The sequence below is a fragment of the Plectropomus leopardus genome, chromosome 1, assembly GCF_008729295.1.
Source record: "Plectropomus leopardus isolate mb chromosome 1, YSFRI_Pleo_2.0, whole genome shotgun sequence".
In the NCBI taxonomy this organism is placed as follows: Eukaryota; Metazoa; Chordata; class Actinopteri; order Perciformes; family Serranidae; genus Plectropomus; species Plectropomus leopardus.
Genome location: NC_056463.1, coordinates 27,830,773 through 27,847,531, shown reverse-complemented (window position 1 = coordinate 27,847,531; position 16,759 = coordinate 27,830,773). Strand labels below are relative to the sequence as shown.

The 16,759-nt window shown below is 40.4% G+C and overlaps 1 protein-coding gene across 1 annotated transcript in view; it reads left to right on the top strand.

The window, feature by feature from the left end:
* fam214a (family with sequence similarity 214 member A) overlaps positions 1–16,759 on the top strand; it is a 38,915-nt gene continuing 22,156 nt past the window's right edge. The window contains exon 1 of the mRNA XM_042513614.1: positions 1–1,014. Coding sequence (XP_042369548.1) covers positions 984–1,014 — 31 coding nt within the window. The 5' untranslated portion in view covers positions 1–983. The remainder of the gene's footprint in view (positions 1,015–16,759) is intronic.

Here is a 16,759-nt window from a genome sequence, read left to right as displayed (position 1 = left end):
GGAGGCAGATTGTAAGCATCACGACTAGGAGGACTCACTGTTCCTTTCATCTGCATTTCGTCTGAATAATATCGACCTAGTCCTCTAGTTTTAGCAGTCGGCTGGCATGTCAGCGTTAAAACAGCGCGTGCTGCCGAGTTAACGCTCGCGGAAAACGTTGACGAAGCGTTGGACCAGAGCCTGGCTATTTGTTGTTGGTTTGAAAAGTTTTAATGAAGGAAGTCAGCACAGGTGGCGTTTCTAAACGTTAAATAGATGGCGACGCTTCGACGGCTGTGGATAGATAGAAAGTATTTCAGTCTGATATCACAGGTTTCGTGAGAATAATGATGCTGTGAATATGTTCACGTCGTAGCGAGAAAAAAAAGAGTACCGAGACCGTCAGTCGTCGGAATCGGTGTTTTCAGTCGAGCTACCTGCGCTACAGTAGGGGTTTGGGGAGGTCGTCGTCACCAGTAGACGCTTAACCAAACAGTCACGGTTAAGTTTTTGCTATCTGGCTAACAGTGCTGAGTTAGCAACCCCCCAGTTTTGGCAGAGTGTCGCTGCGAGGAGCCAGTGTTACAGGAGAGGGGACACAGAAATGCACCGCGACGTAACTATGGTTCAGGTGGAGGAATTTGAGACGAGCTGTAAGAGTAGCCAGCTAGCTAGTTAAATTACTAGTATTGAGGTTGGTTACTCGCTAGCAAGCGTGTTGACAATTACCTAACGCTAAGTAAAACTGGCTATCAGCTGTCTTTGTGTTAGTCCGTTGGACAATACAGTGCGACTCGATGGAAGCGTACAGTAGCATGCTAACAAAGCAATGCTTTGTTGTTGGATAGGGGGCAGCTGGCACCAACACACAGGCTTCACAGCTGATATTATTGCTTAGCTAATACAGCAGGTCTCAGTCACAGAGGGTTTGGGGGTCCAGACGCCGTTGTGTTGCTGTCAAGGCTGTGTGTGATAGAAAAAGAGACGACTGAGAAGGCAACCTGATGACACTGGACAACATGAAGTCGGAGCGAGGTAAGTGGAGCACCACAAACACACAGTCACGTATTTTATTTCAGTACACAGACACATGAAGAGTGGATGGTCAGTGTGTGGGCAAAGCTGTGCATTTCCAGATTCAGTGCACTGACTGTACCCATTCCCCCGAGACAAGAATCAGGCCAGGGAATTATGTAACAGCTGGTCATCCTGGTCACTGGTTATGTGAATTAACAAAGCCTGACCCCAGTCAATAAGGACGTGTATAATACAATACACATTTGCTGCTCCAGTTTTGGGTGTTAACACCAATGTCAGCTGTTTCTTTTCCTCCCCATTTCCTCCACATCAACACATAACCTGCAAGATCCTCCTCATGCCAAAATGCTGTTCCCTTTTCCAGTAGCTCTTGTTTTGACAGTCTCTTGCACGGGGCTGCTGCAAAATGTTCTTGACACCCACCCTGTTGTGGAAATCAGGCTCCTGCCGTATGCTTTGCAACCTGTTTACATGTCGCTGTATCTGCAGCAAGAGGTAAAACAGGGACAGAGGGGACACCCTTGTTTGTTTCAGTGTGATTATGCTAATTTTATTATTGCATTAATTTATAAAGGGTAACCTAGTATGTTAATCCCAGCCCTGACATATTGATGTCAGGTGTTGTATAAACTCCTTGTTGCATAAGCTAAACTATTCACTTTGTGATTGATTGTACTGGGTTGTTTGTGATCCAGGGTAACAGCTGACTCTATCTGTCGTCAACAACACAATAGCACCATACTTGGAAGCAGTGAAGGGCTACTGTCCTCAGTCATGATGAGATTAGCTGCAGTCAATCAGGGATAGACTGTGTTTTTGCATAGGTTATGAAACTGCAGTCGGGCTGCTGACTGGCCTGAGTGGGATTTTCCTTCAAGCACAATATGGTGGTAATGAGACACCACAACACACAGTAAACATGAGCCCTATATGGGCCTAGACTTTTAACCCTAGCCTTGCCTTGCCTGTAGAAGCCTAAGCCTTTATATAGAAGCTCTGACCCAGACATCTGTGTGGTGTGACTGTCCCGAGTAAAGGGCACACTACCTGACACTGAAGTGTGTAATTATAGCCTAATAATGCAGCACAGCATGCTGGGTGAACCGTGAAAAGCAATGCTGCTGATATATGTTTTAGGGCTGGGCGATAAAGCGCTAACTATAATTATCTCAAGATAATTTTTCTTGATAGCGATATAATACATTTTTGATAAATCCTCAGTATAATTAAACCAACTATAGGCCCATATGGGTGGTAATGCATGACAACACTGTAACTTTAAAACAACATTCAACCCATGCAAAGTTGTTTTTCACATTGTTGCTTGGACTGTGGATAACATTGCATTGTGCTTGAATTCGCCTCATCACAGTAGCTGTATAGTTTACTCATCTAATGCTGATGGTAAGTCAGCAAGTTAATATGACTGACTAACCAGCTACATAAAATGATATGACTTAACGTGACCGATGTGAATGTGAATTAAATATTTGTACATTTGCTCGTCTGTAAACATGATTTGTGCCTCAGTCACATCAGACAGACTTTCATTGCTACTTCAAGTCATCATCAAAGTCCGTCTTTTGTTATTCTTTGATTGAGAAACGGCAGCAATCAATACTGTGGATGTAAAGCTTGTGCACAAAGTGCTGTCCTCAGTTCAGATTTTTGTCTTGTTTATTTATTCTGTTTACAATGTCAACTTGAACACAGAAATTTTAAAATGTTTGTCCAAATAGTTTGACATACTGCTGACCTGAATTAAGATCTCTATGTCTATTTTTATTAGTTTATTTCATAACTTTATTTTTTTAATATAGTTGTTTTAATTTACTTCAGATTTGTGACATGTTCAACGGAAAATGTTGTCATGTTCTGACAACAAATAATTGTTTTAACTACAGTATGGTTTCTTCAGCTTTCACTCAGGAGCAAAAATCAGCCTTTAAACTTAAAAGAAATTATCATTTGACTTTTTTGGTAGTTGATTATGGATCAACATGAACATTTTAATCGTTATAAGATTTTTAGCCCTAGTATGTTGGGACACAACTCAAATTGAGGATATTTAGGTGATTTTAACCAAATACATAATACACCTGCTTTGTATCAGCCATTAAGACTGAGAACCGCTGGCCTGAGGCACATTACTACAGTGAGTTTGTTCCTCACACTTCGTGGATTGTCATCATGTTAGGTTGGCTCACTCACTGTCATGTTCTAATTATGACAGCTTGTGCCAGTAGAAGCGGCTCTACAGCAATTGCTCCCTGTTTGACTGGCAGACACGATGGGGCTATTGTTATTTGGCACATACTGTACCGTTCCTGTGGTGGAGATACCAGATTGCGTGTAGCCCACACGCCTTCCTTGTTTTGCCTCTCTCTTCTCCCTGCTCTCAGAGTAAAGGGCCTGCAGTGGTGAGAGAGGCTGTTTACACAGGCAGGCAGTTTCCCTGTTCTGGTGCTGGATTGAGGGTAGGAGAGCCCAGCAATAAAGAGTTTGAAGGGGAGACCTGAACAAGTCCAGACATGTCCATCGAACAATAACACTTCTATCATGGGCTATGACCTCTGATCAGGTGGGTGCGAAAAGTCAAGCCAAGACCTGTGGTGGGTGATGAGGTCGATTCAGGCTGCAACCTGCCATACCATGGCTCTTGCGCCACTATTAGCACCTTGAGACAGGACTATGCGAAGTGGTGATGCTCAAATCCAGCATATCAAATTTGTATCTCTGCTGCGGTTGTCCTCAGTAAACATATTCCACATCAATCCCATGTGACCAATCCAAATTAAGTTTCTTAGTCACTGCTTTAACACCACAATTTTACAAAACTGTGTAATTATATTTGTGTATGAATGCTCCCAGCCTCTCACATACATTAGGAAGTAATGTCTAATTACAGCCTTATATAATCTTGGACATGTAAGAATGGTCCTAACTGGATCAATACCGTGATGAATTTAAGAATTGAAAAACAAAGAGGAGCACTTATATGAGTCCGGAACCCATTGGTTTTCAAAGAAAACTACAATCTAGCTCTTCAAAGACCTCAGCTCCTTTTAAAAACAAAGAATCTAGACTTCAGATGAACAGAATTTTTTCATGTTCATGCAGCATCTCTTTGTGAGTCATGCTTTTGTGATAAAGGAAGGGGACCTGCTGCGTGAGTCGGTGTTACTCAGTGTTACATGGTATTACTCGGTCTTACACGGAGGGTTACACATTATTCGGGCTTACACGGATTGCACACTCTTTACATTACTAGAAATAAAAACCTATTTAGTTCATTTTCATGTATACATTCATAAAATACAAAACCTTTCATTTGTAAAATACTAAGCTTGTTATCAATATTTAGACCGTGGAGGCTAAAATTATGTGTCTGTTCAACAGCAGTAGCAGAGTTGTAGCGCAAAGCTCTGCCAGAAGCAAGCTCAGACCTTATGCGCAAGGTAATATTCATGAACCCACGCTACCGGGGTGACTACGACCTGAATGTTCAGGAGACCATGGTGAGGATGATGGAGGAAGAGGTAGTCATACTCAAGCGGAGAGTGCACCCCGTGGGAGACGAGAGCGATGGGGATGAGGAGGGAGAAAGAAAAACTTTAGCAAGTTTATCAACAAAAGCAGGTGTTGCCACAGCCACACCAAAGCTGACTGTTCTCTGTTGCTCAAAGTAGGGGGGAAACTGGAAGATTTCATGTTAAAGATCAAAGGAAGAGCTCTACGTATTAGTGTTGCCACGACTATAGAATTTCTAATTTTGACACCTAAAAGAATATCAGTATTCAATACCATTTCCAATACCACAGGGAAAATTGACGCTGAGGGCATACGATTCAAAATTTGTAGTAAAAGTACTTGTATTTTTGTGATTAGTAGCAGAGAACAGCTGAATGACTGTAGTAAGCCTAAACAACAAGAGAGCGAGAAAGATACTGGAGTATCGAAACTGAGGAAAGTAATTATTGAAACTGTTAACAATATTCAGTATCAAAATGTAACAATAATCAGATTTTTTTGACACCACTGCTACATCTCTCGAGCGTAATTAGTGATTAACTTTTCTTGTAAAATGTTCGATGTAATCTGTAGCAGCGCGGTTGTCATGAGTTTATTAACTACTGGGAGGAGTTCCTCACCATGGCACTTGTGTTTTGCTCAGGGGCCTAACCAGAGTCATCTGCCCCCTTTGTTTTTTCGAGTTGAGCTGTGAGTCAGGATGGCGTGTGTGTGTGAGTGAGTGCATGCGGGTGTGAGGAGAGAGTGAGTATAGCAGGGAGTACACAAACCATTTGCTATTGGCCCTAATAAGCGTTGTACTGTTGAACCATGTGCCTCAACTGACAGCTTTTACAGGTTCTATAAAGAGCAGTATGGAAAACTCAGGACCTGTTTACACCAGTCGGGTAAAACGTGGCCTGCTGGGTCGGGTTTCAAACTGTTTCAGCTACAGTTTTGACTGTTATAGCTGAGTTTTACTTGTGTCCTTGAAGACATAACTTTGTTTTTGTGCGCACATCTCCACATGCAGAAGTGTATTTAAAAACCACATTGGAATTGTTTACACAATAAAAATAAGCTGTTTTGCTCAACTGCGGTCCTCTTTACAACCGAACCACTGAAGGGACATTATAAATAAAACAGGCTTTGCATTGTGATATGAGGTCATATGATGAAATGTATGAGCAAAGAGCTGAGAATGGTGAAAGAGTGCTTCCTCCTTTATGCCCTCAACCACAGCTCTCCATCTCTCCCCCTTTCAGACGCACATTAAACAACAGAGTGGTGACCTCAGAGCTAGTCATGTTGGAGAAATTCAGTCAGCTGGCAAGCCTCAGCGCTGTGCTCCTGCTGTCTCTAATGTTATTTGGTGTGTTTGGGTGGTGGTGCTTCCTGTTTGGAGTCATTAGTCCTTTAAGAGGGGAGTTGAATATGAGTCCACCACCAGCCCTCACCCAACTTACTTCACTGCCTGCCTTCTGCCGCGTGCTCAGCCAGATTACAGCTGCCCTGAGATGTCCCAGCCACATGCCAGTGGATCAGAGTATACACTCTCACTGACGAGAGATCGAGATAACCCAGAGCGACATACACTCTTGTCCCGTACAGCACCTGTCTACTCCTGTGTTGTCTTTGCCTCCTCCTCAGCAGTGATTTACCCCATAGCAGGAGGCAGCCATAACAGGTGCTCTCTTCTGTTTTACTCCTCACACACAGTTGGAATCCCCCCCCCCCCTTCCTTGATTGACTCATTTATTTCCGAGTCTCTGTTTTCAAGGATTTTTGCTATACCAAAACTGGCACTGGTCCGTAGTGCTGTCTTTTTTGGTATCAAAACACATCGTGTCATTTTTCATCACTTATTGTTGCAAGGTTAACAATTGGAAGCTAAACACAACACAAATACATGCATTGAAAAGGATGACTTTTGATTAATTTAAAAGATCCGATTGTTTTTGGTTTTTTTTCTTAACTGTAGATATTCCTGTTTACACATACACAGTCTTACATTAGATATTCATTTAATCAACTAGTTTAAGTGTTTCACCGTATTGCCTTTTCAATACAACACCAATGCCATTTGCTGACCCAGCTGCACTGAACATGGATATTGGACTCCCCATTGTACAGCGAGATTCAGAGCTGCCTTTCGCAATGAATACAAATACTAGGTAGGCATTGAGCTGTGAATTACTATCCCGGCCCCCGGAGTAATCAGCCTAAATCAATGCTGTTGTGACAGGTTTGACTGTAAGTAGCCTAGCTTTGCCTGGGCCACTATATGGGATTGGGCGCCCAGTCCTCCCAGTCCAGCAATGCTCTTACATAATGCTGGAGCCTTTTTATTTAACACACCAACCCTTTACACAAGTGCAGTTACCCTGTGTGGATATATATATAGCCATGGCTTAATGCCTAAAGTCACCAAAGTCATATTGAGCTGTATCCGCAAGCAGAGACATAAAAGCGGGTGTACATATTTAGTACTGCTACTCCGTACGAAGGCTCAGTGTTAACAAGCTGTAAGGACACACATAAATACACCATCCAGACTTAGTGCTGGACTGGCTAAAGCTGAAAGTAGCAGCATGGGTCATATTTCTGCTGCCAGGGTGCCACTGAGCCAGTGATGTCATCGCCTGTGTGTTCGTCACGTCCTCCCGCCCCCGTGGCTCCTCATAGCCAACCAGAAGTCAGCTCTGCTGGAACAGGAAGAGCCATCTGGACCTGGTGTTTTTGTCCTGGTAGGGGTGGTGTTGTGGTGGGACAAAATCCGTTCCTGTGACTTTATAGGTCTGTCTTAAGCATATTTTGTTTGTCTTTGGTTATAGATTTGTGCTTCCTCTTCAAGGTGTCAATCTGTGGGTTTGAAAAAGTAGCTAAAATGATATAAGGCCAGTAGTGTCCTCACTCTGCATATAGGCTTTTAGGTTAATGCTGAAGATGGTGAGAAAAATATGCTTCTGATGTAAACGAAGTGGCTGAAACTCAATAACTTGTAGTATAGGGTATTCATTTCCATAAACTATTAATTCCTGGTGCCCTATATACAGCATTCTTCATTTTACTCTACTATTAATCCCATCAATATATCAGTGCAAGTTCTGCTTTACACAGAAATCACTTACTATAAAAACATCCAAGCATTCACGCATTTCTTTAACATGCCTCCACCATATTTGTTATTTTTATAACTGAGAAACTAAAATGACAGCCTCCCCTTTCTCTAAGCTGTGTTTATGCAGGATTATGTCAGGCAATGTGTGATTATTTTGTTATTCTGCTAGATTTGTAAGCAGGGGAGACCTTGTTCAGGCAATTATGTTGTCCTCTCTGACCTTGTAGTGAATTAACATACCCACTCCTCGCTCCAATGGTCTTCTTTTACTTCTCCTGTCTTCCTTTCCCTATCCTTTTCTCTCGTCCACTGAGTCACATTGCATAGACTTTGACTACTGTAACACCTCAGCACTTAACACCTCCACCACCACTATCTGCTGATAATATCTTGACAAAAAGCATATTGACAGAAATAGAGCTAGGTTGACTTACAATCTAAAACACAAGAATGAATATAGGTGATGGATGGACCCGACTCATATATCAGTGCTGATACATACATGTATTCTTAATTGGTGTGTTTACATGGCCTCTAATATTCCGCTCACAGAGATAATCCAGACAGACAAAAAAAATGCCTCATGTAACCATCCAATCAGAAGAGCCTGGCCAGATCCCGCCTAGTCAATATGAAGTTACAGTCAGGTTGCAAGGGGTGGTGTAAACCTTTTGATAATCTATTTAATAGGGAAATATTAATGCTTAAAGACTATATAAAAGCTAAATTAGGTAATTTCTCTCTGGTTGGAATAAATGACATCTCACTGCGTGTTTGCCCCATATGGGCTAACATTTGGTGATGTAGCTAGTGCACGTGCAGTCATGTCACAATTGCTGTTTCTACAAGCCTCCTTTTGTTAATTCTGACTGAAAATAGTTCATACATTTTTTTAAAAAGTAATGCTCTACTATTAAAACAATGATTTGATTTTAAAACCTTATGTAACATTGTTGCTACAGGCTGAATTGCCACTGGACCTAACAATCGTCTGTCGTTACCAGTAACCTGCATATGAGAGGGAACTCTGGTAAATTGTAATATCTTCTGATAGTCTGCATATGACATGCAAACTAACATTAATAACCACTAAATAATATTAGCTGGTGGAACCTTTTAGTACATGTAAACACATATATTATTGTAAAACCTTTTTTTAGCATTCAAGTAAATGGTTAAGTTGAAATTTTTGATCAGAATGTTTTCAATCAAAGTGAGGAAATATTGTCCGTGTAACTGCAACTGTTGATTGCAAGATGAAGACATTAAAAATATGAAGCTCTCACTAGTTTTTGTAGGTTATAACAGTAACAGAATGCATTTTAAATCAATCCTTTGAAACATGAATCAACATTAGTTTTTCTTGTGCTGCAATTAGATGCCTTTCTTAAGTATTTTATTTTTAAGAATTTGGAAAAAAAGGTTTAATTCTCTTCACAAACACGGGGGAAAAGGCAAAGAGCAAACTGCAAGAACTTGGTAAAAAGGTGACAAGAAAACAACCTGAAAATTGATGTTAAATTAGGAGAGAAAGGGAGAAAAAAAGAATATTCGAAAATTACAAAAAAAAAAAAACAACAACCAAAGAAAATAGGGTACAATGTCCAGAAACTAAATCTATGATTATTTGAATTGTAAACTCAAAAGGATTAACATAATATATAGTTTTTTTTCAGTACTTTTTTTTTGGATAATTTCCTTGTTTGTTTTTGTTTGTTTTTTGTTTTTTTTTTACTTTTCTTGCTAATTTTTAGGCAGTTTTCTTGCTAATTTTGTGGGTCATTTCTTGTAAAGTTGCTCATTGCCTTCCTCCCATGTTTTTGGAAGAACTCAAGCCAATTTGCTCAGGTTTCAAAGGATTAATGAAGAAATAAAGAAATGAGTGCCTTGTCATCACTGATTTTCTACAACTGGTTAAAGTTGACATTGACAGATAATCTAGAGGGTTGATTTCTTTTCAGCTTTTCAAGTTTGTTACCAGACACCAGACATTGTTGGTTGCAAAGTGTGTTATGCAAGCCAGCACTTTGAAGCAGGGTCATACACAGCACTGACTCACACCTCATCAGTTTCTGTGTTCCCATGCTGACAATGTGCTGTTGTGGTCTAGTACTAAAGGATCATTATATATTATATAGATTTTAAATACCTAGAAACAGCATGACAATGGAAAAAGAAAAAAAAGAAAGTTTGGTCGAAGACATTTTCTATGACTTGTGAATCAGTACATTGAAACTGGAGGTTATCACTGTTACTGATTAATCAAGAGAAATAAAATACAAACTGGTAATCCTCATGGAGCGATACTATCTAACTCTAACGTGAAGTATTCCTTTAAGGTAATAGAATCGTGGTTACACATCCACACTCTCCCAGTCTGTGTTCACTGAGAGTACCTCAGGGGCTCATTGTGGAGGCGTTAAGCACATTGTTTATTAACAAGAGTGTGAGGTTAAGTTAATTTGAGACTCATCACGCCTATCCCCTTTCCTTTTCTCCATTGCCTCATCTCATCACTTTGAGGCAAACAACCAGCCTCCATATTGAGTGAGGTTATTCCCCCATCACCTCCAGTATTGCTTCATCCTCACAGTGAACCTGCTGACAGTCAGTCTGTCCTGTTTAACTGGGTTAATGTTCTTCAGATGATTTTTTGTGGCTAGGTTTTTATTTTTTGATGTTAGAACATGTTGTTAATCGGTGTTTGAATTTGAGGGGCAGGGAGTTTTATCTTTGCGTTTAACAAATCCTGTCAAAACAAGGCAATAAAATGACAAGTTAATGAAGAATGCAGGGTTCCCACAGTCATGGGAAAACCTGGAAAAGTCATGGAATTTCATTTCACAGTTACATTTTCACTGTCACTGTCAAGATCATTGGCAGTTTTTGAAAAGTCATGACATTTTGTTGTGCATAATTAAATTCTTACAGTAATCTTCCATCTTAATGTAACGTAACTGCAAAGTTATTTTCTGTAGCTGCCGATGTAAAGCAGCTCTAATACGCATCTACTGTATGTGTGACAGCGTTTTGTTTGCCATCATGTGTGTTTCTCCATTTTCTCCCAGCATGTCAGCTCTGCCCTCAAGTATGTCAGCTACCTGAAATTATGTTTGAACAGAGTTTGAATCTAATATGTTTGTAAAACATCAGGAATGTTTAGCAAAAATATATCATGATCCCTTTAAAAGTCATGGAAAAAAATTTAAAATTTTGTCCAAAAAAATGTGGGAACCCTGAGTGTAATTTACTAATGAAAGGTGAGATGCACCCAGAAAGAGAGAAGGTGAACAAAAGCTGTTTGATGGCCCTCTGTGGCAGATTAATCATTCAGTACGGCTTTACAGAAAGTAAGGTGAGCATTTTTTTCCCTAGACAAGTCCAGAGTTTTTCCTATATCTTTTTTGTCCCAAGCAGTTAATTCCAGTCGCCAACCACCTCGATCTGCCCGTGACACAGCTGACACACTTTTTCATGTGGCCCTTGGAGCTACACTGCTCGGGTTGCTCAATTCAGACTCCTGTTTCCAAAAATTGGCATCGGCAGCACAGGAGAGGTCAAATGCCTGCGCATTCATGTTGGTTTTGATTACAGGGAGACGCTGGTTTGTCCTACTGCCCTAGTGTCCTGTAGATACCACCCATCAACTTGCTGAAATTGAAACTGTTGTAGTTAAGATTTAGTGCCAGATATGGCCATTCGAGGAGACCCATCCATGTGCACAGTTAAATTAAGTAAAAATGCAGAACATGTGGCAAACACATTCATGATACTTGTATGCACATTTTTTTCAGAGAAGTAATCTTCACAAATGAGCACCACTTTTATGTTGTTTTAAGCATAAGTGTAATCGCCAGAGGTAAAAAGCTAATGTTATACTATAAATGAAAAACACCACAGATGCATGACTTTTTAGGTTGCCATCACAGTAAGGCTGCATGGCTGTGTTTGATGTTCTGTAGTCTCATTTAGCCACTTGTTAAGAAATGTTATGACATTTTAAGACATGTCAGGGCTGCAAATATTTCCGAGTTAGGTATTTACTGACAAATTTATATTGTAGACCGACCAGTGAAAGTCTTTTAAGCTTGCGTTAACTACAGACCACTGAAATATTTTTAGGCATCTAAACAAAAATGCATTGACTTTGAGGTAATGGAACCATGAGTGCTAAAATGCTAACTCATTTCTGGGTTTTAGGACTCATTCCTACACCACTCTGTTACGAACTGGGTGTCTGTGACAAAAATCCCAGAAAAAAACCCAAGTTGCATATAGTTAGTGATGCTTTTTTCCTGCAGTGGTTGGTCTGCCAGAGAGTGCGGGAGCAGCAAGGTAGCCCCTTCAACTCTCTTGTTGTGTGTGAAGAAGTGTAGAGTTTTTTTCTGGTCACTGCCAGCGTTAAGAGTAAATAGTTTCTACACCCAAACGAACAAAGAAAAAAAGGAATTATGTCACGCAGGCAACACTATTAGGATCTCTGGGAAGTGAAATTGAAAAACACACCTGAAAATGCCACTCATCACCAAAGGTGCTGCCAAAGAGAATCACGGGGATTTTCAAAATTGTAACTTTCACATTTTCGTCCTCATGACGAAATCTTGGTGTTGTTTTCACCTATAGGTGCATGATAATAACTAGATAGTGGACCCCAAGATGGCATCTGTTCAGTCTAATGGAACTGCTCACCAAACACAAAGGCAAATGCTTTTGGGCTTAGAGGATTTTTTTTGCTGCAGTACAGTGAGTGGCCACTAGGGAAAATAGCAAGCCAGCCTGATCTGTTTTCCTGGGGGGGCTGTTTTCACCTTCTTACCAATGCACCTGAAATTGTGATGAGCATTCACTTCTTTGTGGCATTTCTCTAAAATAAAAATGTAAAAGGTTGTACTTGGAGTATATATTGTTAAGGTGAGATCAGGCAGGACTGCACGATTATTGGCTCTACCAGGGCTTGGTAGTTCCCACTTTGCCCACCTTGACCAGTAGTCACTCCATTCCACGTTACATAACAGGTGTTAGTTAGACAATGAGTTTGCAAAGGACCACTCTTGCCTGAATAACAGGCTTAGGGGGCCTAACTACAGCTTGCGCAGGAAAAGGTCAAAAAGGGCACTGAGGAGGGCACAACAAAACTTAGGTCACTGCAAAATCTTTTTTTCTGGCCTTTGAGGAAAGATGAAATGTGTGATTAGGAGAGAGAGGTGCGATGAACAAGTAAATGTTACACATGATAAGCTCTTTAGTCCCCTTTAGCCACAAGTGTGCCTACCTCATTAGGTATACATAGATCAGCACACATGATTTTCAGCTTCACTCTGCTTGACATTTTCTTGGCCTAATGCATTCACACCTGGAAGCTGCCCAGTGCAACCAGTCTTCCTCTTTTAGCCCTCAGGTAACTCATCTGAATAATAAGCCCTGTAAGTACCTTACTCAAGGACTGCAGTTGCTATGGTTGTTGAAGATGAAGAAAGCCTACTGTATCTCATTACTTAGCGAGGATGTCTCAGCAGGGTTACATTACACCGTTGTGGTCAGTAGCTGGCAGAGAGTTTGCAGTTCATCTAATTCACATGCTATATCAGCTGATTTTGCCAACCTTTACCTAGCCTAGTTAACCCTTTGAAACCTGGATCGACATCAGTTTTCTTGCATTCTGACACCTTTCACAAGCATTAAAACCTTTGAAACCAGAGCAAATTGATTTGCTTTGCTTTAAAAGCATGGGGAAAAAGACAATAAGCAACTTGGCAAGAAATGTTCCACAAATTGCAAGAAATTAGTAAAAGGTAACAAGAAAAATCACCCAAAAAAGGAAAGAGAGAAAATTAATAGAAATCTAGGGGGCAAAAAAGCCCAGAAAATTGTACTAATAACTGTATATTTAAAATTATGTTATAGAAAAAAGTCTGTAAAAAGTTTTTTTCATCACTTCTTTTCAGGTTATTTTTTGTTTGTATTTGACTTTTCTTTTTGACAGATCTTAAGGTTATTTTTTGTCATTTTAACAAATTTCTCGCCATTATTTTGGGTAATTTCTTGTAAAGTTAGTCAGTGCCTTCTTGTGTTCTTGAAAGGAATAAGGCCAATTTGCTCAGGTTTCAAAGGGTTAAAGGTGTGCTTCTCACTGAAATCAGCTGGCAGAGTGTCTGGTTGCAATGAAATCCTGCAGGCTCCTGGCACTCCTTCAACCATGGTTACCTAATTGTGATAGGCTGCCATTGTTACTGGTGCTTTCATCAGACAGAACTGACCTAATACTGTAAGAAAGCTGAACAGCATACATGATTTAAGGGGGGTTTGTGTTCATGGACTCAACAAAAGTTCTCTGCAGGAAGTAAGTATGTGTTTAAACTAGATTACCTATTAATGCTACTCATATACTATATTACAAAAAAAACATGTTAAAAAACTATACAGGGATTTTTTGAACAGTTTTACCTACTATAAGGGTAAACATGGAGACAAGGACTAGTCAAAGAAGTACTAATTGTTAGATGTAGCACACAGCTTCTCTCTTTAATCAGGTCCTCGGTCAGTTAGAGCCTTAGAATTGCTTTTTCCACATCAGCTGAGATGAGTTTAGTCTATTAAATGTTTATGCCTCAAGATGAATTATTTTTTCCAGAGCCTCTGAGCTTGTTTACCATGTGACTTCACTAGTATGCAAGTCGCTCCGGTTCCAAACAACAGCTTTCTTCATGGCCAACAATGACGGGTGTGAGAGAGAGGGCAAGGTGGTGTGTCAGTCTGGGTCAAGTGTGTGTTAGCTGGCAGTGGGAGAATAATAGCAGCTGAGTTCACAAAACAGAGGAAGGGTTCTCCTCAGCTCAAACTGTACTAAGGCCTCTCAGCCAATCAGGGCCTGTTGCTACGTGTGCTGTGAATCTGCCCCTTTGTGTTGCAGAGTGGGAGAGAGGGACACACACACTCACACACATCATAGATCCAAAGTCCATAGATGTAAAGAAATGTTTTAGTTAATTATGTGGAAGGAAACTAAAAAAAGTTCCAAGAAAGTTGGATTTTTAGACTGAAACATGGAATTGGAAACTCTGATCATAACTTTTTGGTACCAGGAAGAGTGAAACAGACAAAGGCCAAAGTTCACTGGTGAGACATGCTGATAGGCATCTCCTGTATTTTTTAACCTTGACCCTATTTTTACATTGTTTGTGTATAAGTGACTTGTGGGAACGATGTTTTTTAAAAATTGGTCCAGTATTGAGCGAAAGCGCTGCAGCCATGAAACAGGCTGCAATGTAACCACTCAGGGCATGTTTACACCATCAGTGGGGTCCACAAAAAATGCTTGTTTTTGCCACTGACAGGCTCATGTTATTATCTTAAGTGTCTGACAAGTAAGATCATTTTTGTTTAACCAGAAACAGCTACAAAATTGCTAACCCAAACCGGCCTGACTCAATTTACATAAACTGTAATTTTAGTTTGTAGAGGGCCAGCTTATTTTTAACATCTAACTGGGTAAATTAAGGGTTTATTTCAACCAAATCAGAGTTGATGATTATTGGAACAATGGAACGACAAACCAAGACTGTTTTTATGATCTTTGCTTTGTTTCTGTCTACATAAATTGAAGTGTGTTTTACAACGATAAAGTCACTGTCACTGTTTAAAATGAGTCTGGTGGGTTTGGCGATGGCAATTTCAAGGCTGCTTCTGGTTAAACACAGAGCTTTACTCTTTAAAAAGTTTATCTCTGCCAGGATCTTTTACATATTGTTGTCAGACACCAAGAATAACAATCTGAATCTGTCAGTGGTAACAACAAACACTTTTAGTAGACACACATTGACAGTGCATATTGCCCTGAGTGTTTACATTGCAGCCTTTTTCTTGGCTACCAACTGCAGCCCTCTTTTTTTCTTTCATAAAATCTGTTTATTAAACAGACTTCAAAGCATATCATATACAATACAAATATTAATTGCAAAATAGAAATCTTACATTTTTTGAAATTGTATTTTTTTCAACCCGTTAACACAACAAACAACACATTGCTCACCCTTCACTCCAGGGTCACCCTCCCACCCACCCACATGTGACTGCAGCCCTATTGCTTAATAATAGTCCACTTTCGGAAATGTTTGTTACCATCAGTCATGTAAACACAAAAACCTGGGAAAACAGGGACCAGGTTGAAAAATACCCAAGTTACCCTTTAAAGTAGAATTTAATATATCAGGGTCCCCCAGTCTGTTAGTAGTAATTTAATTTCAGCACAAAAAAACTGAATCTGGATCATGTCTTCCTTATCAGTGATCCTTACCATTCTTTTAAGTCTTCTGGCAAAACAATACCAGTTTCTTGGCAGACTTCACCACCACTTCCAGTATTTTTTTAATGCTGTAATACAAGGCAGACAAAAACAGGAAAGGTGAGCTGGTTGTGATGTGTGATTCATGTTACAAAATGCTGCACAGCTGGCCCTGTCATTACATTTGTAATTTAGCGGCCGTCCTTTCCTGCTTTGCCAGAGAGAGGGAGAACAGAAGATACAATAGTGACATATATACTCAGACGCACTTACTATAACACACACACACACACACACAGACACAGACAGTGCTCAACACACACACAAAATGAGTATGATCACATAAACAGCTTAATGGTCACAACAGGCAGTCTCAGTGCATAATGCAAGGACATGGTATACAGTCGGGTCGTTCTGTAATTGGAAGGTCAACGGTTCAATCCCCAGCTGTCGAAGTATCCTTGGACAAGATACTGAACCCCAAATTGCTCCCGATGCTGCGTCATCGGAGTGTGAGTGCGCGTGAATGATTACTGAGTAGCAGATGGCACCTTGTACGGGAGCCTCGGCCACCAGTGTGTGATTGTGTGTGTGAATGGGTGAATGTGACAATGTAGTGTGAAAGCTCTCTGAGTGGTCAGTAACACTAGGAAAGCACTACATTGTGCAGTCCAAATACAACAGACATGCTCCAATACAAAACAGTTATATGCTGTATGTACCCAGTGCACGTAACGCTCACACACACACACACAGACCACAACAGGAGAATTAATCGTCTTCAAGCACTTTCTTGTCAAGCTGCAGCTTACTGTCACATACAAAGACGC